The 26,754-nt window shown below is 50.1% G+C and overlaps 1 protein-coding gene across 1 annotated transcript; it reads left to right on the top strand.

Annotated features, from left to right (window-relative positions):
- The first annotated feature begins 421 nt into the window (after positions 1-421).
- Ramp3 (receptor activity modifying protein 3) lies at positions 422-18,840 on the top strand. Its single transcript, XM_028870542.2, has 3 exons — positions 422-530; positions 16,081-16,213; positions 17,855-18,840. Exons 1-3 carry the CDS (start codon positions 476-478, stop codon positions 18,108-18,110), a joined length of 444 nt encoding a protein of 147 aa, XP_028726375.1. The 5' UTR covers positions 422-475; the 3' UTR covers positions 18,111-18,840.
- Positions 18,841-26,754: the final 7,914 nt, after the last annotated feature.

The following is a 26,754-nucleotide window of genomic DNA, read 5'->3' as shown; positions in this document are numbered from 1 at the left end:
GGCCTCCTCCCTGCAAGACTGAACCCCAGGTTTCTCAAAATCCAGCCTCTTGTCTATCTTTTGTCAGGTCCCCTTCTCTCAATCTGTGCTGCATCCCATCATTTCCCCAGCTTGCTCCCCAATTTGACTCTAAGGCCTGAACCCAGTTCATCTCCAGCTGAAACTGCAGTCTTCTGGTCAGAACCCCTTCCCTAGTCCCTTCACCCCGGACTCGGTCTCCCAGCCCGACTCCACTCTTTCTTCCTCCGTTCCAGTCCAGACCCCACGCGCCCCACACGCATCTGTCCCCACCACATGCCCCTCCAGAGGAAGGCTGAGGATTCTAGGCTACGTCTGGATTCCGAGGGAGTCAGGGGCGGGTGGAGGCGTGGCCTAGGATGGAGTCTCTCTGAAGCCCCGCCCCACCCCGCCCCGGCCCCGCCCCAAGCTTCCTACCTCTGCGTGTTGCTGCAAGCCTGAAGCATCCTAGTTGGCCATGGAGACCCCCGCGCGGCCGCTGCACCTTCTACCCCTGTTACTGCTGCTTTGTGGTAAGGAGGCATCTGGCTTGGGGGCACTCTATCCCCTCGGGACCTTGGGACCCACGAGGACTCTCATCTTCCCGCGTCGAGCCTAGGCTGAGCTTTCCTCTTTACCAGAGTTTGGAAAGGACGCACGCTGACTCCAGTGCAGCCCCGCAGCCCTGTAGGTTTTGCTGAGGGTCCTCATGACTCCTCCACCGGTGGAGGAGCCGAGGGAAATGGCCTTGGACCGCGAGGGATGCACAAGGTCCCCTGCGGGGCTGTGATGTCCTGGTGCCTAGGGAAGGGTCTCTCGTGAGGTAGTGAGCCTCCCATTCTGCCCTGCTCATAGGGCACACAGGTCCGGGTGGTTAAAATTTCTGATCCTCTGCCAGTGAGAAAACAGGACTCAGGAAGAAACATTGCTCTCAACAAAAGAGAAATGGGATAAATATTAAGCTTGTCTTGAAAGGGGTGGGGAGGGCATAAAGTTGGTGGGGAGAAATGTTGAGGGAGCCTGTGGGGAGCATGATGGAGGAAGTAGGGTGGATATGATCCAAATACATGGTATATATGTATATATGAAAATTCAAAGAATAAAAATATTATTAAAAAAGAAATACTAAAAAAGAAAAAAATGAAGTATTTTACAGAAGAAATTATCCAAAGCTAAATAAGAGGGTACATTTTGCCAGGTGATGGTGCACACCTTTAATCCCAGCACTAGGGAGGCAGAGGCAGGCAGATCTTTGTGAGTTTGAGGCCAGCCTGGTCTACAGAGGACAGCCACCACCACACAGGGAAACCCTGTCTCGGAAAAAAACCAAAACCAAAACCAAAACCAAACCAAACGAAAAAAGAGGGTACATGTACATGTATGTGTGTACGCTTGTGTGCACAAATATATGTATGTGTCTGTGCCCTGAATGTGCATGATTGTGTTTGTGTGCCTGTATGGGCATGTGTGTGCCTGTGTGCCTGCGTGCCTGTAAGGGCTTTGGTGGGAGAGTTTGCTGTGTTCTGGAGGGGCCAGGCAAGCCCAGTACCTGACCAGGGCTGGAAGGAAGCTGTTGTCAGGAGGGTGTGTGGGGCCTGTCCTCCAGGGCCATGGCCTCTGGGTCCTCTGGGATGTTTCCCCCGGGCTCAGCCTCCTTGGCTGTAAGGTGAAGTTGGACCTGTTTGCAGCCTCCTTCTCAGTGTGGATGACTTGGGATGTGGTTTGGGAGTTGGGACAAAGATGGGACAGACTCAGCAATTAGGTCTCTCCCTTTGAAGAGGTCTCTGTGTACAGAGGGGGTCTCTGTGTACAGAGGGGGCCGTGCTTTGTGTTCTAGAGGGGGTGCCTAGGCTGGGGTGGAGTTTTGCGGTGAAGGGCTGGGACTGTGGCCACCTCCAGAAGTCATGTGCTGTTTTGGGATTTCGGCAAGCCTCTGATGCAAGGCTCCTCTGATGGGGATTTTGGTGTCTAGAGGAAAGAAGGTCCCGAGTTTATTTGGAAGGAAACTGTCTCTGTCCCGACTGCTTCCAGTGTGGAATTGGGAAGCGCCATAGACAGAAGCCACGTGAAATCCTCATCAGTTAGTCTTGGTCTCCCAGGGTCACCGTCCCTAAGGGCCACCATCCTCTCTTGCTTTGTTCCCACTGTTCTCCTCATCCAGGGGCCAGGCTGCTCAGTGGCAGATCAGGTTCAGCCTTCTCACACACCTGGCTGGTGTGAGTCTGGCCAGACCAAGGGTCAGAGGTGAAGCCTGTACTATCACATGCAGTCCCGTCAAGGTGGGGTCTGAGCTCTGTCTACCTTCTGGAGGGGAGGAGCTGAGCTCCATCTGTGATCTGCCGACACCTTGATGTCTGGAACTGTGTTTAGGTTGCGGAGTCGGGGCCTGGTCACCACAGACAGCAGCATCAGAAGAGCCATCATTTCCAAACAAGAAAGGTCTCGGCCTGTGGGGCTTCCTTGAGATTCTAAAGAATTTCACAGGAATACCTTTGATCAGGGTTCTGGCACGAGGTGTCCAGCAGGTGTCCACTTATTGGCTCTTGGCCTCAGTTTCCCTAACCACAGCCCGAGTGCAGCTGTGGAGTACTGCTGTGTTGGTTGATTTGACTCAGTTCAGGCCCATCACTCTGTGCCGTGGAGCCGAAATGCTCATGGTAAAGCAGGGGATGAGCCTGGCACATGCGCTGTCACAGCAAGCACCCCGGGATTTGTATGTGCACATGTGTGTGTCCATGAATATGAATGTAGTGCCATTTTTTAAAAAAAATGCCTTTATTGGCTCATTTTTTTTTTAAACTTTATTTTGTGCATTGGTGAGAAGGTGTCAGATTCCCTGGAACTGGAATTACAGATAGTTGTGAGCTGCTGTGTGGGTGCTGGGAATTGAACTCAGGACCTCTGGAAGAGCAGCCAGTGCTCTTAACCACTGAGCCATCTCTCCAGCCCTTGGTGCCGCAATTTTTATCATGAGTTAAAGTAATGGTGCCCTGTCAGTGTGCCGTCATCTGTCACACTGATCTTGAGCCGAGTAGGTCCAAGCGGTGCTGGGCACTTACGGTCTTGAAGGAGGTGGTTTGTTAGACACAGCCATAGGGTTTTCGGTACTGGAGCTGCCTCGGAGGTCATTTGGCCCACTCCCACTAGAGATAAGGAAATGGAGGTGGAGGGATAAGGAGAGGACTGCCCCGAGCATACGCATGGGGACAGAACTGCCCAGAAACCGCAGCCGCCCCCCTCCCCCTCCCCGCTGACCATGGCCTCTGGGCCCCAGTCTGGCTGTGCCCATTCCATGGAGGACGAGAGTGCTTTGGTTTCATTTCCAGATGAGCGGCAACAAAAGGCCTTTCTCTAGGAAATGCATCTGCTCGGCTCTTTGTCATCTCTCAGCATCTGGAAGTCACTGAGACAAAAGGCGCACAGGTCTAAATGTTCTTTGTTTCCTAATGGAACCATCCAGAACAGATTCCTACTTCGATTCAGTCCCTGAGAACTTCAGAGATTAGCTGATAGTTTGAGTGGCAGTGATCCACTTTTGGGGCATTCTGGGGGTTGGTGTGTTTGGGTGGGTTGTCGGGCCTTGCTGGAAGCCCTTTTAAGCTCTGTATGCATCAGAAATGGACAGACTGGGGTCCCTTGGGAGGGCACTGACTATGACCCACAGGTGCCTGTCTAGGGTGGGCCCAGAGCCCTGAGGTGGGGGAGTTACGTCAGCAGGTCACCTGAGGCTGACCTTACACCTACCTGCACAGCCCAGAGGGGTTCAGGGACAAACAAGGATTTTGGGAACAGGCAAAGGTCCTAGAGTTCCCTGTAATTCTGGGGGGTCTTTGGAGATACTGGAATTTTCAGAGATCTGGGGCACATGGGCATTTTGGGCTGTGTGGAGATTCTGGAGCATGGGAATGTTATAGAGCATAGAGATTCTGAGATACAGAGAAATCTAGGACACACAGAGGTTCTGGCTGTGTGGAATTTCTGGGGCACATGGCAGTTCTGGGGTATGTAAAGCTTGTGGGGGCACATCAAAATGCCGGAACATGTGGAAAACTGGGGCACAGAGAGATTCAAGGCAGGGCTGGGAGAGACTCTCCACCCCTTCTTTTTAGGTAGTTGGGTCCGCCTGGCTGAGGATGGTAAAGCCACAACAGAAGGGCTGAACAAGCCTGTTCTGACCAGACTGTGTGTGTGTGTGTGTGTGTGTGTGTGTGTGTGTGTGTGTGTGTGTGTGTGTGATGGCGGGGAGGAAGGAAAGGCACACAGAGAGGGAAGAGGTCCAAGGGGCGGAAGAGAAAAAGAGGAGCTTGGGGAGGGGGAAGGGAGGAGGCCTTGGCGGTCTGATAGCTGGTTCTCAGGGCAGGCTGAGGGGGCTGTTTTACGTCCAGGTCTAGGAGGGCCAAGAGCGGCACGTGGGGTTACCAGCGCGTGTGACTGGTGGGATTTGCCTGGCTGACATCTCTTCAGACGTTGGGTGGAGGTCAGGACCTGTGTTAATGTACTGAGAGGATACCACGAGGGACTGACCAAAGCCAGATCCAGGAATGAAGACAAGAGCTGGATGTGGTAAGCGTCAAGTGGACTTGCAGAGCCCAGGCTTGGGAGCCTGTCTGTCAGATGCAGGATGCTGTGGAATAAGGAGGTCTGCGGGAGAGAGGAGCTTAGTGTGTCTTTACCATCACCCGCCTGCGTACAGTCCCTAAGGGCCTGTCTTGTCATGGACCAGGGCTGCTTCCATAGCTTTACACTAACAGGCTGGGCATGTGCAGCTGAGCAGAGGACAGATGGCACTTAGATGTCCCTAGATCAGATGCCCACTCTGTGTTTGGTCCTGGGTAAGCAGCTTTACTTTGGGGCCTTGGTCTCCCCATCATTTAACTGGAGGGGGCAAGAGGAATGATGCTTTCTTGAGATCAGTAGACTGAGGAAGGTGAAGGTTTGGATGCTGAAGTGGGGAACAGTGGGGTCCAGAGACACCGAGGCCCAACGATCAAATGTATCCAGGCCTAAGTGAACAGGCAGAGCTGTGCTGCCCACTGCTTTATGCCTTACACCTGGAGCTTGGCCCTCAGACCTGCAGATGGGGCAGCTTCTGGGGCTTGTCGGAGGTTACAGTCCTCCAAGTGTGCTGGAGGAGGATGAGCATTGCCCGAGGCCTCTGGGCCATGGGCCTGCACACCTGAGTGCATGTGCATTGTCCGTTGTTCATTCTCAGCCTGGTGTGTGCACTGGAGCACACACTTAAGGGATTTTAGCAAACGGGGACTCCTGAGTCCTCTCAGCTCACCCATGCAGTAGGCCTGGGCTGTGGCCTGGGCTGTGGCCTGGGCTGTGGCCTGGGCTGTGGCCTGGGCTGTGGCCTGGGTGCTCAGTCAACTGTTCTGTTCTAGATCATCTGTTTACCCTGACAGATAGAATTATCCAGAAGGGTTGGGCTTAGAGCCCCAAATCTCTGTTTTTATGAGGGGCTCATTATGGTGGCCCCCACTTAGGTCAGGGAGGAATATCTTTGCCTTGCCTTCAGAAGGTTTTACGTGATGGCTAATCTTGGTTGCCGGCGTGACATACCTGGGAAGAAGAAACTCCACGGAGCAAATGGCTTCCATCAGGTTGGCCTGTGGGCACATCTGTGGGGACATTTTCTTGATTGCTAACTGATGTAGGAGGACCTCGTCCACTGTGAGCGGTGACACCCTTAGGCAGGAGGGCCTCGGTTGTACTAGCGAGGTAGTTTAGCAAGCCAGGGGGAGCTAGCCACAGGCAGCTTTCCCCCATGATCCCTCCAGCTTCCTTCCTGCCTAGGGTTCCCTTGATGATGAACCTGTGAGCGAAGATAAACCATCTCCTTCTCTAAGTGGGTTTTGAAGTGTTTACCACAGCAACAGATAAGCAAACGAAGGCACTTTGTAGTAACTGTTTCCTTCAAAGCACTTCAGAGCTTAGAGCTCTAAAGTAGAACTTGGTGCCAGCACCCTGAGATGCACAGAGGGGACAGAAGTGAAGGGAATGTCCTGCAGCCTCAGGGCCCTGGAGGGAGGGGGCTTTACCGTTGGGAGCAGCTGGAGTCTGTGGGAGCAGAGACGAACAGGAAGCTGGGCCCCAGTGGCATCAAATCTTAAAGGAGACTTTGTAAGCGGACACCCACGAAAACACCAGAACTTTCCAAAGTCTTCCTGACCATCCCACCTCCAAACCAGAGAGATGGCCCGACAGTTAAAAGTTAACAGCACTTCCTGCTCCTCCAGAAGACCCGAATTCCATTTCCAGCACCCACATCAGGGCAGCTCCAAACCCCTGGAGCTCCGGCCTCAGAGGATCTGAGACCTGCTTTTGGCCTCTGAGGGCACCTAGACACATGTGGCATATGCTCATATAGACACACACATGTGGTATATGCTCATATAGACACACACATGTGGCATATGCTCATATAGACACACACATGTGGTATATGCTCATATAGACACACACATGTGGTATATGCTCATATAGACACACACATGTGGTATATGCTCATATAGACACACACATGTGGCATATGCTCATATAGACACACACATGTGGTATATGCTTATATAGACACACATACACATAAATAAAATAAAATCTTTATACAAATCTATTTCTTCTTTAAATTATTAAGAGAAAGGCATCAGATTCTCCCAAACATAATTGTGGATTTGTTATTTTTGCCTTGTCTCTCTTTTCGGTTTTGGCGTGTTTATGTTAGTAAGCCAAGAATGCTGCAGAAGGTTGTATCCTTTTGTTGAATCGAGTCCTTTACTGTTGTCTTAGCTAGGTTTCTATTGCTGCGATAAAGCGCTGTGACCAAAAAGCTCTTGGGGAGGGAAGGATTTGTATGCCTTTCTTGTCTCTATCACAGTCCATCATGAAGGGAACTCAGGACAAGACCTCAACACAGAAACCTGGAGGCAGAAACTGAGGCAGAGACCATGGAGGGATGCATATATATATAAAGTTTGCTTTCTTATATAACCCAGGGCCACCTCCTGCGTCACCCACAGCAGGCTGAGCCCTCCCATATCAACAATCAATCACAAAAATGCCCTGCACACCAGTCTAATGGAGGTATTTTCTCAGTGGCGGTTTCCTCTTCCCAGATGACCTTGGCTTGTGCCAAGTTGACAAAAAACAAAACAAACAAACAAACAAACAACAACAACAACAAAAACCAACCAGGATTGTTGTTAAAGGTCCTATTCATCTCTGGAGACGCATTTTGTTGCAAAGTATACCTTATGCAATAGAACTTCTGGACCTAGAATTACAGAGGGTTGTGAGCCACTATGTGGGCCCTGGGAATCGAGCCAGGGTCCTCTGGAACAGCTAGTGTTAACTGCTAAGTCGTCTCTCCACCCCTCTACCTTGTCTGTCTGAGGCATGGTCTCTCACTGAAACCAGAGATAACCATTTGCCTGACTGGTTGGCCAGCCATGTCCAGCCATTTCCCAGCTCCAGGGGGAGGGTTACAGGGCACAGTGCCATGCCAAGTTTTTTTTTTTTTTTTTTTTTTTAAAGATAAGCTCTTTCACCAGGCGGTGGTGGCACACACCTTTAATCCCAGCACTCGGGATGCAGAGGCAGGCGGATCTCTGTGAGTTCGAGGCCAGCCTGATCTACAGAGTGAGTTCCAGGACAGGCACCAAAACTACAGAGAAAGTCTGTCTCAAAAAAAAAAAAAAAAAAAAAAAAAAAAAAAGGTTCTTTCTAAATAACTCTGGCAGTCCTGGAACTCACTATGTAGACCAGACTGGCCTTGAACTCACAGAGACCTGCCTGCCATTATCTCCCAAGTGCTGGGATGAAAGGCCCTCGCCACCACACCTGGCTTCCCATCTAGACTTTTCTGTGGGTGCTGAAGATCCAAACTCGGTCCTCATGTTTGTTGCCAGATCCTCTACCAGCTGAAACATCTTGCCTGGCCTACATTTCTTCTTTTCTTCTCCTCCTTTTCCTTTCTTGGGTGTGTGCGCAGGAATATATGGAAGCCAGAGGTTAACGCTGGCTGTCTTCCTTGATTGCTTCTCTGCCTTCCTTGTTGAGAAAGGATTTCTCCTTGAACCAATTCAGTGAGACCGACTGGCCGGCAAGGCGGAGGGATCTTCCTGTGTCCACGTCCCCCAAGTCTTGGGTCGTAGGTACAAGGCACTGTGATGCTTTGTTTTTTTTTTTTTTTATTTCTTAAAGATTTATCTTGTATGGATGTGCGTGTATGTGTGTATGTGCAGGGGCCTGGAGAGGGCATTGTAACGGCAGGATCTGGAGTTGCGGGCGGTTGCGAGCTACCTGGCATGGGTGCTTGGGAACTGAACTCAGGTCCTCCGCAAGAGCAGCATGTGCTTCTGGCTGTTGAGCTCTTGAGGCGTCCCTCCAGCCGCCTGCCTTTTCCTTTCTTTCTTTTTCTAAAGTTGGTGCTGAGGGTCTGAGGATCTGAAGGGGTCTTCATGAGGCTCCGGAAGCACTTTGCTGACCCATCTTCCCAGTCTGTTTTTGGCTGGCCTTGAACTCTTGATGCAGCTGAAGATGACCTTGAGCCCCAATCTTCCTGCCTCTACCTTCCAAGTGCTGGGATCACAGCTGTGTCCCACCACGCCCAGCTGCCACTTTGTAGAACTTGAAGGTCAGTTCATCAGTTACTGCAGGGGACTTGTGTGATCTTTCGAGTAATTGATTGGCTCTCTAGAGCATTTTCAGGTAACCGAATTAGTCAGGGTTCTCAAGAGGAACAAATTGTATGAATATATATTAAGTTGGTTGGATGAGTGTATATTAAAGGGGAGATTTATTAGATCGGCTTTCAGGATAAGGTCTGGGCAGTCCAACCGTCGATGCTGGAGATGCCGAGAACCCGGCAGCTGCCCAGTCGGGCACTGGATGATTCCTGGAGAGCTGTGGTTTTCAGTTCGAGTTAGAAGGCTGAAGAACCTCAGTTCTGATGGCAGTGAAGGGTGCCGGCAGCAGGGGCAGTGGGCATAGAGCAGAGAGATCAGCCAGTCAGAGGCAAAGGCAAGCAGGCGAAAACAAACCGCTCCTTCCCTAGGGTTTTCTGCTATCTGGTCCTCCACCAGAAGGTGCCACCCACATTTAAGATGGGAATTCTCATGTCAGTTAACATAATGAAGAAAATCCATCACAAGTGTGCCCAGAGGCTTTTCTCATGGATGGGTCTAGATCTTGTCATGGTGAAATCAACAGTAGCCATGGCAATAGCTGACATCTTGATGTTTGGTTGTGAGCCTAGCCTTTACTGGCTGAACCATCTCTTTAGCCCAGTATTAACATCTTAATAATATCAAATACTCCAACTGATGCACATGGCTTATCTTTCCATTTATATAGATCCTATGTTTTATAGTGTTCAGAGTACAGGTTTTGGCCTTGATTGGTAAATTGAGTGCCAAGAATTTAATTCTTTTTGACTGTATTATTATCAAAATTATTTCCTTTATTTTTGGATTTTTTATTAATACCTTTAGAAGATCTATTATTATTTTTATGTGTATGACTGCTTTGCCTGTATGTGTATATGTGCATCACGGGCAGGTAGGATACCCAGAGAGGCCAGAAGAGGGTATTGGATCTCCTAGAACTGGAGTTGTAATGCTTGTGAGCCACCTGTAGGTGCTGGGAACCAAACCCAGATCCCCCACAAGAGCAGCCCGTGCTCTTAACTGCTGAGCTGTGCCTGCAGCCCAGTTCCTTCGCTTGTGTGTCGGTTTGTCCCCGCTGCTGTGCAGAGCTGGCGGAGTCACGCTCTCAGTTCTTGCATGGCACCTTTGGAGCTTTCTGCGTAGAAGATCATGACGTTTGTGAGTTCAGATACTTTCCTGTCTCCCTTTCCAATCTGGATCTTTTGTCTCTTTCCCGCCCACTGCTCTGGATTGTACTTCCAGTTCTGTGTTGGCTAGAAGTGCTGAAAACAGACATCTTTGTCCTTTCCTGGTCTCAGGAGAAAATGTTTCAGCCATTTACCACTGAGTATGGTATTAATGCTGAGATTTTCCTGGATGGCCTTTAGTGTGCTAAGGGTGTTCTCTTTTTCAGATTTATTTATTTATTTATTTGAATGCCAAAGGACATTTTCTTTTTTCTTTTTGTTTTTTTTCGATACAGGGTTTCTCTGTGTAGTTTGGGTGCCAGTCCTGGATGTCACTCTATGGAGCAGGCTGGCCTTGAACTCACAGAGATCTGCCTGGTTCTCCCTCTTGAATGCTGGGATTAAAGGCCTGTGCCTCCACCGCCCGGCAACATTTTATTTTTTCAGATGCTTTTTCTGAGCCACGTGGTCCCCTCACCCTCCCTCTGCCAGTGTGGCACCCTGCACTGATTTCTGTATGTTGAACCACCTTTGCGTCTCCAGGAAAACTCCCCTTAGCCATGGTGTGCATTCACTTTTGTGCGTTGCTGTACTTGCATGGCTAGTGTTTATTGAAGGTTTTTTGCATCTGTATTCCTAAGAGGTATTGCTTTCTTCCTAGGAATGACTTTGGCTTTTGCTATCAAGGTAAAACTGGCCTCACAGAATGAGTAAGGAAGTGGAGAAGTCAGGATTTCCTGTTCTTCTGTTATCTGAAGAGTTTGTGGATGATTTCTGTAAATGTTCTAAACACTTGGTAGACTTAGCCAGTTCAGCCTCTGGGCCTGGGGTTATTTTTACAGACGGTTTTAGTTCTCAGTCCGTCTTATTACCCACTCTGGTTCTTTTCAGAGTCCCCATTTCTTCCTGAGTGAGTTCCAGAGGTTTGTATCTTTAATAGTGTCTTACAGCTGTCACTAAGAATCATAAACCAAGTGATGGGAAGCAGCAGATGTTTCTCTTAGTTCTGGAACCTCAGTGGGGACATGTTTTCTCATTGCCTCTGCCTGACTTCTGGTGGCCGCAAGCGTTCCTTGCGTCGTGGTGGCGCTGTTCCGATCTCTGCCTTTGCCTTCATATCTCGGTGTGACTTCACTTCATCATCCCTCTGTGTGTTTGCCACTGTGTCCCAGGGTCCCTTTTTTGGGAGAGTATTGCTCACGTGGACTAGGGCCCACCCAAATGGACTCGTTGTAAGTTGGCTACTTCTGCAAAGATCCTGTTTTCCAAATAAGGTTGCATTCTGAGGTGCTAAGAGCCAAGACTTCAACATACCCATACCCATGCCTTCCCCACACTATTTAACCCACAACACTGTCTTACTGGGGGTTTTCTTATTTTGTTTCTTATCACATGGATGTTTGTAGTATTTGCTTATGATCCTTTTTGTTTGGGAAAATGGGTGGTGATGTACCAACGCCCCCTCTTTCATCCTTTCCTTTCTTTCTTTCTTTTTTTGAGACAGGATCTCACTTTGTAGCCCTGAGTGGCCTGCAGCTCACTATGTAGACCAGGCTGGCTCAGAACTCCCAGAGATCTGTCTGACACTGTCTCTTGAGTGCTGGATTTACAGGAGTGTGGCATCACATGCCTCTTTCATTCTTAATTTAGTAATTTGAGTTCTCCTTTTCCCCCCAGCTTGCTGATCTGATTGATCATTCATTCATTCATTCATTCATTCATTCATTCATTCATTCAGAGATAAGGTCTTGTCCAGTGTCCCAGGCTGGCCACTAGGGATGAATGACATTTTATTTTGAGCTGGGATTTTTAGGATTCTGCCTTGAGCATAATGGCTCACAGGTCAGCTAATGCTCAGTCTGGAAGCAGTGCTCAGGTCCCTGAGCTCGCAAGGCCCCAGTGGTTCAGGGAACATTTCCTATCTTCCTCACACAAGCACAGAAGGAAGCAGGCATTCCAAGTCTGGGCATCCAGGTCCCAGGCAGCTGGGAGATCCTTTTGTGTCCTGTTCTCTGGCTTCCAGGCAGCGTTGGCGTTCCCTGTGGGTGTGGAGGAAGGCGACTTTGCTTTCTGCGGGTGTATGGTCCGTTTACCACGAGAATGCCAAGGTCACCTGAGGGCCTCACCCCTGCTCACTCTTCACATTCTTGCCTCTTTCACTCTTGTTACTTACTTGTCCCTAGAATATTGTGTAGTCTTGGGGCCATTCACAAGGTGAGCTGTAGAGCCTGCCCTGAGCCACACTGCCAGGCTTCCTGCCGTAGGTGGGGCAGACTCTTGTCTGTGAACCTAGGGCCCCTTGGGGCTTCTCTCTGTGAGGACTGAGAGGACTGTGGCTTACCTTCTGAAATCTGATGGGCCACTGCACCAGGAAATGCCTAGGTCTGGACTGGCTGTTCCTTTAGGTGGTTTGATTAGCAGCACTCAGTGCCCAGTGTGAGCGGCACACGTGAGAATGTGGAACCCTGACAGGCTTGGCTGACCTCTCAGAGTAGACCATGCATCTATTACTCCCACCAGATTTTGCTAAGTGAGGGAAACAAGTGAGCATTGGCCATATCTGCAGTAAATCTTAAACATGGCTGCTGTGGGTACCGCTCAAGAGCCTTGTGGACATTTGCCTTGTTTAGAGATGGGGAAACTGAGGCTGAGCTGATAATTGGTATAGCCAAGTTTATCCCATTCCAAGCAGGAACTTGTCTCCTCCAGCCCTTCACTAGTTTTTAGGGCACAGATCTGGGTTGTACACCCTACCCCAGGATGTAGACAGCAGGGTTGCCTACTCAGAACATCACACACACAGACATGCACACACACACACACACACACACACACCCCACACACAGACACACACCACTCACATAGACACACAGATACACACACACACCCTACACAGACACATATACAGACACACACATGTAGCATGAATCTTAAAAGTTCTTATTAATAAAATCAAACCCGAGGCCAGTTATTGGGGTCAATGCTGGTAGATCAGAGAGACAGAATAAGCCACAGCTATCTCACCTTGCCAATTCCTCAGCTGGTCCTGTTTCCTCAGACTGGAAGCTTCTGTGTCCTCATCCCAATGGCTCTCAGCTGAACTGCTGCTTAAAAGCCTGAATGCTTAACCAGCCAAATGCTTAACCAGGCCAAAATGCTTCTAGTTTCTGGTCCTCGCGCCTTATATATCTTTTTGCTATCTACCACCACTCCCTGGGATTAAAGGCTTGCTTCTTGGGATTAAAGGCGTGGTCACCATGCTTGGCTATTTCCAATGTGGCCTTGAACTCACAGAGATCCAGAGGGATTTCTATCTCTGGAATGCTAGGATTAAAGGTGTGAGTGCCACCATTTTCTAGCCTTTGTATCTAGTGGCTGTCTGTTCTCTGACCCCAGATAAATTTAATAAATTTTACACAATATTTTGGAGAACACAATACCACCACATCTCCTCTCTTTTTGTCTAAAATTAAAAAAAGCTTATAACTAATACAAGAAAAACTATCTTCAATAAGTATATGCAATATACAGTCAAGATTACATTAACAATGTCTAGTCCATTAACATTTGACAGATCCAGACAAAAAATTCCATTATATATATTAACAATGTCCAATCCAGTAACATCTGATAAACTCAGACCAAAAATTGTTCATTACTTATCTTATTTAAAACAAGTAGTTCCTTTTAAAAGTAGATTCCATAATCTCCCTTTTTATCTTATATCCATATCTTCTCTTTTTTCTTTTCATAATAGATTCAGTAGTCTACCTTTTGTTATTTTTATATCTTCCCCTTTTTTTTCAGTGTAGATTCAATGATCTACCTATTTATCCTATTATTTCTTTATCTTTTTTCTCAGAGTAGATTCGATGATCTATCTCATATCTATATTCTCTTTTTATCTTTTTTCTCAGAGTAGATTCAATGATCTATCTCATATCTATATTCTCTTTTTCTTTTTGCTTTCTAGGGGTGAAGATATCTTTAGGGAATCTTGAAAAGAAAATTTTTGGGTTAATCATCAAGTCCTGTATCATTTGTCCAGTCTCTGCATAATAGGAAAGTTCAGGGCTTGTTTCAAGTCCTTGTTCGAGTAGTCTGTCAGGCTGGATCATCTCAACTAGTCCTCTCGAAATTGTTCTGATCAGTTTGTAGTCCAAAGTCGATTTTTCCATGGTGTTAATCGGCTTAATGGCTTTATCATAGTCCATGTGGAATCATCGTTGTAGAATCCTGTCATCTTTTTGAAGATTTCAAAGTCAAAGTCACTGTTAGGCATGGTCATGGTTTCCTGCAGACTTTTTTTTTTTTTTTTTTTTTTTTTTTTTGCCTCCTCTGTGGTTTGGAGCAATCATAGTCTGATAAATGTCTGTCTCTCGGAACCATGAACATTCTTCCCTAGAACAGAAAATCTTCACAACAATTTCTCCCCACCATTTGTCTTGCCAAACTTTTCCAAACTGACCTTTGCCGATGCTTTCTTGTAACACGATGGTCCTGGCAATTCTTCTCTGAACCAGCAGCAGTGAACCCTTCGTCCCAGGTAGCAGCATCACAGCAGTCACCAACACAATGAGAAGGAGCTGGCAATGTGGAGCAGTAGCCACTGCTTCCATGGTCCCACCACTGTTGGTGGTTCAGTCTGGGCCAAAGCTTCTCCCAAGCCTCCTAGGCCAGCCTCAAACTCGGGATCCTCCTGCCTCTGTCTCCTTCAGCAAATCCTACCGGTGTGCGACACCACCACTGGCCGAGTGTAGCTTGGGCCTGAGCTCGGACTCACAAGGCCACAGGCAAACAACTTTTTCATGAATTCGTAACACGAACGTTGGGCGCCAGATGTAGCATGAATCTTAAAAGTTCTTATTAATAAAATCAAACCCGAGGCCAGTTATTGGGGTCAATGCTGGTAGATCAGAGAGACAGAATAAGCCACAGCTATCTCACCTTGCCAATTCCTCAGCTGGTCCTGTTTCCTCAGACTGGAAGCTTCTGTGTCCTCATCCCAATGGCTCTCAGCTGAACTGCTGCTTAAAAGCCTGAATGCTTAACCAGCCAAATGCTTAACCAGGCCAAAATGCTTCTAGTTTCTGGTCCTCGCGCCTTATATATCTTTTTGCTATCTACCACCACTCCCTGGGATTAAAGGCTTGCTTCTTGGGATTAAAGGCGTGGTCACCATGCTTGGCTATTTCCAATGTGGCCTTGAACTCACAGAGATCCAGAGGGATTTCTATCTCTGGAATGCTAGGATTAAAGGTGTGAGTGCCACCATTTTCTAGCCTTTGTATCTAGTGGCTGTCTGTTCTCTGACCCCAGATAAATTTAATAAATTTTACACAATATTTTGGAGAACACAATACCACCACACACACACATCCCACACATACACACACACATACACACACACACAGACCCACAGACACACACATAGACACACATATACACACACTACACAGACACACACACATACACACACCACACACAGACACACACATAGAGTAGGGCTGTAAACCTCCCAGACACCCCCCACTCTCTTCAGGACACAGCAGGGTTGTACACACCGGTATACAGTTGGCAGGGAATCTGTACACCGCCCGCCAAGCCACACAGCGCTATGTTTCCCTTGGTCATATGATGGGAACAAAATCGGGGCTAGATGAAGGAAGTTTAGACGCAGCGTAGTTATGCCACCTGGAAGCAGGATGGCCATGGTGTGGGTGAGCTCTGGAGAACAAGATGGCGTTGCCTGGTGGGAAGTAAGACATTTCTGGTCCCTGTTAGGAACATGCATATAGAATGAAGGTGTGAGGTAGAGGGTAGGGCGTGGTGAAATCCTGGGGTGACAAGCAGTGTCAGGCCTGAGAATTCCATGGACCCTCTCATTGCTGGGAACGTGAGTCCCCATGGGGCCTCAGCCTCAGGAGTCCCAGAACTGGAGCAGGTTCTGACAGGAGTGGAAGGTCCATACCATCTCGGAGCCTTTCTCAGGGCCATTGCAGACACCCTGGGCCACTGAGCTGGAGCTGGAGGCTCTCGGATATGCCATAAGACCTCTGCCCACTCCGGAGGCCTCCGGCCCAGGGCTTCCCTATGGCTCCCTCCGTGTGCCGCTGCTGTGGTCAAGTGGAGACGTACTTGTTTTACCCCAGGGTCAGGGTTGAGGGAAGGCTCTGGCCTGGGGTGGCACAGGAGCAGGGTCTGTGATTGTCAGAGTTCCCGGAGCATCTCCCTGTTGTTCCCTCCAGGTGAGTGTGCCCAAGTGTGCGGCTGCAATGAGACTGGAATGCTGGAGAGGTTGCCCCGCTGTGGGAAAGCCTTCGCTGACGTGATGCACAAGGTGGACGTCTGGAAGTGGTGCAACCTGTCCGAGTTCATCGTGTGAGTGCCCTGCTGGTCACGGGGCGCAGCCACTGTGCTGTTTGCACTCACCTAGCCTTACCCTTTGGCCCCTCTCACACTCCTGCTCCTGGTCCTAGGGACATCCACCCACAGCCTTCCCACCGTCCTCACCCAGCTTTGCCTACACACCGCCCTGGGCTGTAGGGGCTTCTGGGGGCTGCCTGGCTTAGCCACACGGAGCTGCAAGGACATTTGTTGGGGGTGGTATTTCGGGGCGGTTCAGTGGAAAGGCCTTGGAAACGTGGGGGTCATAGCATGTGGTTCTCAACACACACAGAGATGAGGCAAAAGGTTTTTCTGGAGTGTTTATGACTCCCTGTTCCAGATGTCCTGAGAACCTGGGCATCTCCAGGGCTGCATTAAGAGTAAAGCCCAGTGGGGTCTCTGAGACTGGACAAGGATTCCGGGCCTCTTTGCTTCTAGGTCTCCCTTGTGAAGGTTACCTTGGAGGCCACAGGTGTGTGGTTTGGGCTTTGAGAGCCAGCCTGTGTGAGTCAGGGATCTGGTTGAATGGATAGGCTCCAGGACCCTGCCCAGGAGGAGTAGACACTTAGGACCAGGGACCCTGCTCGTCCGCCTCTCCATCCCACTCTCCATCCTTCTTCTGATGCTTCTGGAAATTCAGATTGCAATGATTTTTTTTTTTTGAAGCAGCTTGTTGGAAGTAGCTCCTTCCTGTTAATGGAAAGCCCCGACTCCTTCCTGGAACAGCACAGGAAGGAGGAGGTGGCCCTCGCCCTGATCCCGTGGGAGACTGAGCCAGGATCCTCTTTCTCCTGTGCTTGTCTTTCATCTCACCAGACCTGAGAAAGTGCTATCCTGGGTAGAGCTGCTGCGTTAGGCAGACATCCATCCTCTCAGCTTCCTCCGCAACCTCTTAGCAGACCTTGGCCTCCAAGACCCCAGTAGCAGGGAGGTCACCACCTCCAGGGACTGCACCCTGCCTCCTGGACTAGGGGGCTACTTGGAAATCCTGACATACATCAGGCTGAACTCTGGATCCTGGAAGCTGTTGCCCTTGGCTACAGTGGAAGTCTGGTAGGATAGATGAGGCCTATCGTAGGAGGTTCTCTGGGAGTCTCTCCCACGATTGTTCATATGAGCAGTTCCCTTGCATCCTGTCAGATGGGGCAGAGGGCACAACTGTGCAGTGACAGACAGGCCGAGGCTGGGCCTCATAGGTCACCTGGCATATGGGAGCAGATTGATTTGGTTGGGAGGAAGCTGGCTCTGACCTCAAGCAGACTCTTTTCTCAGGCCTTCAGGATGCTCTGACGATGAGGGCCTTACAGGTCCTTGTGGCTGTGGGCCCGGGCTCCATGTCTTTTGGGGAGACCTGTACAGTGTTGGGGAGGCCTGTTGCTGAACAGACATCATGGGCCCTGGGAGCTTACAGCTTCAGGGAATCAGGTGATGGTCACAGGTGTAGGGAACTGACATGGAGAAAAGCCCACAGGTACAAATAATGACCCAGTTGGAGGTGACTTCTAAGGCCACAGTTTGGGTAGGTGGCCAAGCGAGACGGAGCCCAGACCATTCCCTGCCTGTCTGTTAGGTCCCGGGGCAGGGCAGGTGTGAGGGGTGTTGGGAGACCTGTGGTCTTACCTTCTGCCTCCGCAGGTACTATGAGAGCTTCACTAATTGCACTGAGCTGGAGAGCACTCTCGTGGGCTGCTACTGGCCCAACCCGCTGGCCCAGAGCTTCATCACGGGCGTCCACCGGCAGTTCTTCTCCAACTGCACCGTGGACAGGGCCCACTGGGAGGATCCCCCAGACGAAGTGCTCATCCCGCTGATCGCAGTGCCTGTCGTGCTGACCGTGGCCATGGCTGGCCTGGTGGTGTGGCGCAGCAAGCGCACGGACCAGCTGCTCTGAAGTTCCGCCAGAGGGGAGGCCGTGCCTGGGGAAGCTGGAAGAATGTTGCCCGGAGCTTCGAGGGCTGGTGGACGCTTCCTGTGTTTGGTCTGCTTTGGCCACACCCTACCTGGTCATGGCAGACTCCTCCTGCCCAGGCTGATGTGGCCCTTGCTGTGTAGCCTGCTGCCTGATGGAGCTCAGACCGACCACGCGAGTGGGCTGGTGGAAGAAAAGTGACCCAGTTCGTCTGTGTACCGAGTGTGGACGTCGTCTGTTGCTGAGCCCCACACTTCCCAGGCTGGCCTCCCTAGTCGCTAGCCATTTCTTGGCCGAGTCTCGTTCAGCCTTGACCCCAGCCAAGGTCCTGACCCTGACCCCTGCGTACACTTGAGCAGAGAGGGCAGGCAAGGTCATCTGGAAGATGTGGAACCCTGAGCCCTTCCGACTGGGAGACTGAGTACATCCTCTATTGGACAGGAAGGACAGCCTGGGGACTGAGGAATGGAGTCATTAGGAGTCACCTGCAGATCTGCCTGTCTCTTGTGTGATCCCTCATGGCTCTCTGTCCAGTGTGGCCCGGAGCTGGGGATTGGTCAGCCCTTCAATGACACCTGCCCTGCAGGTGAGGCGTGGGCCTCCTTCTTGAGGGGGATGCCTGGGAGTAAGGCACACTCTGAGTAGAGTCTGTGCTCGGGTGTCTGTCTACTGATGTCTGTTCTTTTTGATTAAAGAGTCTCCTTACACCTGGCATTTCTTGTTTTATTTCAGGGGATTCAGAGTTAGTGATGGGTCTCTCAGGTGCTCAGAGTAAGGTCACAGGGGGCGGTGGCACAGGAGAGGCCTTGGATGGTCTGCATTCAGCACCCTCTCTCCTCTCTGCCCTTTTCTGGTTTTGCCAGAGGTCCTGATGTGGGTTTGGGGAGGAGAGGCCCTTGGCCAGCCAGATGCTGGTCAGTAGGTAGTGCTGGACCGTCTTCAGGCTTCATCTGTCTTCCAGCTGAAGGGCCTGCATCAGTGGGTATAGGCTGCTGACCTCACTGTCCTCTAGCTGGACTGTTTCCCTACGGTACCCAAGTCCTGGCCCTGGAGACCTCCATGGGATTGCAGGTCTGGGTGGCTGCCTGAGCCTGTGCCATGCGCTAGGTCTGGGGCCATTCCTTGTTTTTGGAGAAGGCCAGGGTGTGGAAGGTTGCCATGGGAATGGGATTCAGCTTTGCGGCTCCTGGTACACCTCCTGCCACCTGAGTAGCATCTCTGAGATAAGATGCCATCTGCTAGACGAGACGACCCCATGGATCCTGGACTGCAGTGGCAGGTCATCTGGTCCATACGCAGGGGGCACATTGGACATTAGATGTGGAATGTTGCATGGTGTTCTGGGAGGGAGGGGGAGGGCACGTCTCCAATGCTGTCTGCCTTGCGCCCCCAGTTGGAGCACCCCTGAGGCATAGTTTGAAATGTGCTGGAGAAACCCCATGCCTCTCCCCTGGGGAAGGCACCTTCAGCCATCTCCCGAATTCCATAGACCCGGGTTACTGATAGCTTCCCAGACAGGGGTGAGCCTGGAGCTGCTTTCCCTGGCCTCTTTGTAGCTTTTGGGCACTGCCACCCAGTCTCCCATCCTCGTTTCTCTCAGCAACAGTGAGGAGGCTTCCTCTCTTGGGGCTGAGTGGTCATAGTTCCCACCTGTGCTCAGAGGAGCCACCTATGGGAGTCCCCAAGAAGGGACCAGAGAAGAGGAATAAATAGAGGTAAGTGCTGGGGCTTGGGGGAGCATGCTTTTAATCCCAGCACAGAGACATTTGGATCTTTGTGAATTCGAGGGCAGCCTGGTCTACATAGCAAGTTCCAGACCAGCCAGAGCTATACAGTGAGACCCTGACTCAAAAGAACAAAACAGTAACAATAACAAAAAGTGGAGGTCAGAGTTGCCGGAAGAAGCAGTTCCCTGGGCTCCTGGGACAGGTCTCAGGGTGCTGCCAGGTTGAAGCGGACATGACAGTGGTGAGGGCCTGTGCTGTGGGATGGTCTGTATGTCAAATCTGTTGCTGTGATTGGTCAATAAATAAAACACTGATTGGCCAGTGGCTAGGCAGGAAGTATAGGCGGGACTAACAGAGAGGAGAAAAGAAAGAACAGGAAGGTGGAAGGAGGCACTGCCAGACACCGCCAGGACAAGCAGCATGTAAAGACACCAGTAAGCCATGAGCCACGTGGCAAGGTATAGATTTATAGAAATGGGTTACTTTAAGATATTAGAACAGTTAGCTAAAACCTGCCACGGCCATACAGTTTGTAAGCAATATAAGTCTCTGTGTTTACTTGGTCGGGTCTGAGGGCCATGGGACTGGCAGGTGACAAAGATTTGTCCTGACTGTGGGCAAGGCAGGAAAACTCTAGCTACAGGCCTGGACAGGGCAGCTCAGCCTGGCCTTTACAGCTTTTCTGGAGACCTGTAACGCCTCATGGGATCCTGGAGGCAGGTGTGGGCACCACAGCTGATTTAGAAGCCCATTCCTGTGGGATAAGGTGTCTGTCCCAGCAGAGGGGGGTGGGGTGGGGAAGGGGCCACCGCCTTTTGGAGCAGTGAGGTGGGGGAAGGAGTGTCAGGAATGCTGGGAGAGGGCTGTCAGTGCTGAGGCAGGTAGGCAGGCTATTCAGTGTCACATCTACGGCTGGCTACAAGGGACTTTAAGTTATGATGGGGAACGGGTGGGATCACTGGCAGCAAAGGACACAGTGAGTGATCCTGTGAGTTGTGTATGGAGTCAGGCTGATGCTTAGCAGTCTAGATGTCCTTTATACATACATGTCTATGTAAAGTGTGTGTGTGTGTGTGTGTGTGTGTGTGTGTGTGTGTGTGTGTGTGTGTAGGCAAGAGGTTCTGGGGAAGAGCAGACAGGTCTTAGCTTTGTCAAATTGTGTTAGGCACTGGTGGCATGAGAGGCAGCCCTGGGGGGAATAGGAAATGTAGGGCCAAGTGGCTGTACTGTGGCTATGGCTGTGACAGTGGCTGTGGCTGTGGCTGTGGCTGTGACTGTGGCTGTGACAGTGGCTATGACCGTGGCTGTGGCTGTGACCGTGGCTGTGCTGTGTCTGTGACAGTGGCTGTGGCTATGGCTGTGACTGTGGCTGTGACCGTGACCGTGGCTGTGACCGTGGCTGTGACTGTGGCTGTGACTGTGGCTGTGACTGTGGCTGTGGCTGTGGCTGTGACTGTGTCTGTGTCTGTGTCTGTGTCTGTGGCTGTGACTGTGGCTGTGGCTGTGACTGTGGCTGTGGCTGTGGCTGTGGCTGTGACCGTGGCTGTGACAGTGGCTGTGACTGTGGCTGTGGCTGTGGCTGTGACTGTGGCTGTGACTGTGGCTGTGGCTGTGACCGTGAGGACTCAGGCAACCTGAGGAACAGTGTATGGAACTGGGAGGGAGATGGCCGGCTCAGGCAGCCTGTGTCTGGAGGCTCAGCAGTGCTGAGACAGGCTTCCAGGTCACACACCAAGGCCCAGGCTAAGGACATGGCCAGTGACATCCTCCACATGTTAATGACATCCTTGCTTATCACAGGGAGGCACTAGTTGATGAAATAAATTTAATTTTTTTGACAAATGGGATTCTGTGCAATTTTATTATTCAGCCCAATGGGAAGCAGGTCTTTAAGAGACCTTGGGATTTCTTCTACTAGATATAAATTAAAAATGTATATTGTAAAATAGCAGAGGATCCATTTACAAAATGATGTGAAAAACTGTGCTACAAAAAAAACTGTGACAGATGCCAATAATAAAAATGTATGTAAATTAACGATGCCATTTAAAAATCACTTGAAATTGTCCTGAGCCACATTGTAAACAAGGGGATGTTTATTAAAGAGAATTGGCCAGATCTGAACAGGGACAGGGAACCTGCAGCACCCGAGCTACAGTCTCCCCCAGCAAGGCTCGCTGATAGCCTGACCATGCAAAGTGTCATTCACAGGTGTGGGTCTCCAGTCTACCTCCCGGCTCTGTGTTGCAGCTCTTAAAGTCCCCACAGGGGTGAGTGTCAGTTGCTATGAAATTCTGGAGGGAGAAATGCCCCCTATCCCAACCTGCCGAGACCCAGGCACGGGGAGACTCCTGGAACTCTTGATGCCCACTCTAGGATGTCCAACCATGACCACAGAGGCTTGCTCAAAGGATGAGTTGAGGCCCATGGGATGCTTGAAGTAGTGTAAGGCATGGCAGGGATGGCCTGGAGGGTTGGGGGTGGGGTCGGGGTGGGAGCGCTACCAGTCTGGAGGATGCAGAGGTATGCAGTGGCTAGTCAGAGGCCCGGCTCAGGCCATCTACAGAAGTCAGTGAGCAACCCTGGAAAGGCTGTATTCAGGCCTTGGGGGGCCCACATGGGCAGAGGTGAAGGGTCTGGAGTGGAGGATGGGAGCTGATGATGTGTTCTCTAATACCCATCGCCTCCTGGGATATACAGGAACTCCTTGATGAGACAAGGCAGATGTTCATCAGGGAGAGAAGCGTCTCTGATGTCCCTGGTACCAAGCGTCCTGTGTCATGCTGACCCACAACCAGGGGCTCCTAGGGAGCCCAAGACAAGGACACTTCAGCTTTTCTTTCTACAGTAGGTAGCCGAGGGGTCTGATGATGCTGGGACTCAGCCGTTCTTGCTGTCCTCTCTGGTGGCATCCTTCTGCCTGGCGCTCTCAATGGCTTTTAATCTGAGAACTTTCCCTCAGACTAAGCAGCCACTGGGGCTTAGGGGCCGTGGGTGTATGCTGAGGAGCTACCAGCCTGGCCGCAGCAACCTGGGGGGTAGTCACGTCTTCCAGAATTAGACTTTCTGATTTTGCTTTTTTCTGCCCTTGGCAGTGAGGAGGCATGGAGCTCAGACATCTTCCTCTTAGTACTGAGGGGACTACGTACCTTGCATTTACTGTTGCCAATCCTACATTGCCCAGCACATTTCCCTCCTCGTCTTCCTCCTCCTTTCTACTTCTTATAACTCTCGCCTCCTTCCTTCCTTCCTTCTCTCTCTCTCTCTCTCTCTCTCTCTCTCTCTCTCTCTCTCTCTTTCTCTCTCTCTCTCTCTCTCTCTCTCTCTCTCTCTCTCTCTCTCTCTCTCACCTAGCACCTCATGTATGCTAGGCAAGTGCTCTGTCACCAAGCCACATCCCACCCTTATTACTGCTGAAGTCTGCTGAACTCACCCTGAGCCAGGCCCCACCAAGAGCTCCATATTCACTTGTGAATCGATACGCACACAAGCTTTTTGCATCTGGGGCTGTGTTGGATTGATCTCTGCACCCACATTCACACCCATCCCCCCTAATCCTACTTCACTCAGCAACTTTTCCATGGATTCCCCTCAGATCAAATACCAGTGAACACTGAATGCATCCAACCAGGAGGAACACTGTCCCCGAACCTCAGCATCCACCTGACACATGTCTTCTCCCCAAGTACTTCAGTTTAGCAGCTGTGAAAGGGCCTCTGTTGCACAGATGTGCTAATGCAGGTCAGGAGCAATGGAAACAGGACATAAGGGCACTCTGCTTGCAGTCAGTGTTGACGCCGTGCTTGCAACATGGTGTGCTTGTGGGAGTCTGTCATGGGGACCTGCTTTGCTGCAGGAGAACTATTTTAGCCTGCACAATTGAAGAACTGAGTTCTCAGTCAAGCTATTAGCAGCCCAATACCTGTTAGGTACAAGCAATCAAATGCCTGGAAAGTAGATTTGTTTTCAGTCATCCAGCCCCAATTAAACAGCACACGGGACTGTAGGGAGATGGGCTCCCCTGTCATTCCTGCTCACAAGGCCTTCTTCCCAGAGTGCTGGAGATGGTGCCGGGGACCGATGAGGCTGTTCCTAGAGAGGCAGGGGAAGGGGTCCCGCAGAGGTGGCGTAGGACCACTCAATATCCTTGGCCACAGAGGCAGTTGCGCATCAGCGAGGTCTTCAGTGGAGATGGAAATGGGAGCAGAGGACAGCTGCATGTGATGTCATGCCCCAAAGGAACTCTGTGGCTGGAACTGCTGAGATGCAAGGGGAAGTCAGCAGATCATAACCATTATGGACGGTTTGAGCAGATCTAATTCAGAAATTAAGAGATCAACTAAACATACTCAAAGAAGTAAGAATGTTCAGGTTTTCAATAACAGTTAACAAGGTGGGTATTCTATCTAGTTTTTATCATTCTATCCATCTAGGCATCATCCATCCATTTATTGTCTTCCAGCTTTCCATCACAGTAACAAAATACCTGAGCCGATCAATTTAAGAAGAAGGAAGGTTTAATTAGCTCATGTTTTCAGATCATGGTCATTTGTCTCAGTGGCAGCACAGTGTGCCATGGCAAGACAGTGTGGCAGAGGCACTGTCAACAGGTAAGCAAAGAGGAGGGGACCAGGGTCCTGATAGCCCCTTCAAGGGCGTGCCCCAATGACGTCACTTCCTTTACTGGACTCTATGGTGGTATTCTATTTGTACTGAAATGTGATTTTAACTGTATGTTAATAAATAAATTTGCCCGGGGGTCAGAGCTAATAGAGCCATAGAAAGAGCGTGGTGGTGGTGGTGCACGATTTTAATCCCATATATCTCTGTGTGTTCAGGGATACAGTCAGCATTGGAGACATATGCTTTTAAGACCTGGAGGGCTGTACTTACAGGCAGTGACGAGGCAGTCATGTGTTTGGGTTTACAACCAATGAGAAGGCAGAACCGAAAGACTATGTAAAGACATACACACTGGAAGTACCTCTCTTTTGGGGAGCTAGGACCACCGCAGGAGGAAGGGTGAGATTTTAGCTCTGAGCTCTGACCTCTTGGCTTTCTCTTTTGCATTGGTTCTGTGTTTTTTATTTAATAAGATGGTTGGTTACATCTACAGGACTCCACCTTTGAAAGGCTCCACTGTCTTCTAATGGTGCCACAGGCTGAGAAAGAAGCTTTGAATACATGGGCCTGTGGGGGACATTCCAGATCCATTCTTCTTCCTTCCTCACAAATTAATATATAGTTTTTTTCAGTATTCATGTGAAATGGACAGCAATGAAGCCATGCCAGCTACTTTTCTTTTTTTTAATCATTATTTTTTTTCACTTATTTTACATACCAACCTCAGTTTTCCCTCCCCCTACCTGTCTATGTCCACCCCGCATCCACTCCTCCTCTGTTCAGAAAGGGTCAGGCCTCCCATGGGAATCAACAAAGCATGTCATGTCACGTTGAGACAGGACCAAGCTCCTCCCCCTGCATCAAGGCTGGGCGAGGCATCCCTGAATGGGGAATAGGTTCCAAAAAGCCAGCTCATGTGCCAGGGACAGGTCCTGATCCCACTGCTAGGGGCCCCACAGACAGACCAAGCTACACCACTGTCATCCACAATCAGAGGGCCTAGGTTGGTCCCAGGCAGGCTCCCTGCCAGCTACCTTTCTGCACTGAAAAAAAATCAAAATAAAAACATATGTTTACTTAGCATTACAAAAACAGTCTGTACAGTTTTGGACTAAAGAGGTAGTAAAAATGGAAACCATAAATTATAAATTTACAGCAATAAAAAGCAGAGAGGAGGCAGAGAGATGGGGGAGGGAGGGAGGGCCAAACAAAACAGAATATGTATGAAGATTCCATGAGGAAACCTTTTACTGTGTATCCTAATTAAAGAAAGGATAACAGCAAAAGAACCATCGATACATCAAAAGCCACTGAGATATGTTCACACACGCATGCAGGTGTGAGGAGGCAAAGCTTGAAGCCCTCCGCATGACCCAACGTGGGCACAGTCTACTGCATGGAAAAGTGGAGACTGTCCTACCATTGGCTGCCAAGACCGATGGGCTGAACATAGAAAGTGCTGAGATGCTTCCTGGGAAGAATGTCCATGAATCCTCAGCGCCTTAGCCTAGACACAGTCAGGAAGCGTGGAGAGTGAGATAAAAGGAACTAAGCGTTCAATTCAATAAAAAAGAAATAGGAAAGAAACCCCCAGAAGAATAGGAGGAGGAAATCAATTATGATACAATAATGAAATAGAAAAGAGACGTTATCCGTGAAATAACTTTCTTCCCAAAGAGTCAGAACGAGGGTCAACGAGATGGCTCAGGGGGTGTCGGCGTGTCTGTTGTTGAACTTGGCAGCCTGAGTTCTGTCCGGAACCCGCATGGTGGAAAGAGAGAATCTGCTCTCCACATGCAAGTGACGGTGTGAGTGTGTGCACACATGCGCACAGCAAATCAGTAAATAGTAAAACAAAAGCAAAAAGGAAATAGAAAAGCCCAAACAGAACAATAACCACAGAAAACCTCAGAAATTGCCTTAAACGTTGACCTCTGAAAAGGTGATACACACTTGTAGTCCCGGTACTCAGGGAGGCTGGGGTAGGGAGAGGAGGCATTCAAGGCCAGCCCTGTCTACACATCTCTCTCACAATGCCACCCCTACCTCCCCTCTCGGGCAGCATGGACACTCTAGTGCTGGCTCTCAGGAAGGAGGTCACTCAATTTCTGAAAAAGGAAGACTGAATAAAGTCGAAGCTACAACTGCAGTCCAAAGCAGGCAGAGGTGAATGCTGAGATCTAAGCCCGGCTGAGGGGTCAGGAACAAGGTCAGAAGGGCGTCCAGGACCCCTCTAAATCCAGTCATTCCAGGGCTCAGCCCCAGGAGATACTAGC

The sequence above is a fragment of the Peromyscus leucopus genome, chromosome 10 (genome assembly GCF_004664715.2).
Source record: "Peromyscus leucopus breed LL Stock chromosome 10, UCI_PerLeu_2.1, whole genome shotgun sequence".
Lineage (NCBI taxonomy): Eukaryota > Metazoa > Chordata > Mammalia > Rodentia > Cricetidae > Peromyscus > Peromyscus leucopus.
The sequence above is the reverse complement of the archived record's forward strand: the minus strand, read 5'-3'. Positions and strand labels throughout refer to the sequence as shown.

What these genes read in the sequence shown, in the direction of transcription:
- Ramp3 (XM_028870542.2), top strand. Translation starts at nt 476, where the DNA reads ATGGAGACCCCCGCGCGGCCGCTGCACCTTCTACCCCTGTTACTGCTG. An exon ending in CCTGTTACTGCTGCTTTGTG is followed by an intron (nt 531 to 16,080) that starts GTAAGGAGGCAT and finishes TGTTCCCTCCAG; the next exon opens with GTGAGTGTGCCCAAGTGTGC. An exon ending in AACCTGTCCGAGTTCATCGT is followed by an intron (nt 16,214 to 17,854) that starts GTGAGTGCCCTG and finishes CTGCCTCCGCAG; the next exon opens with GTACTATGAGAGCTTCACTA.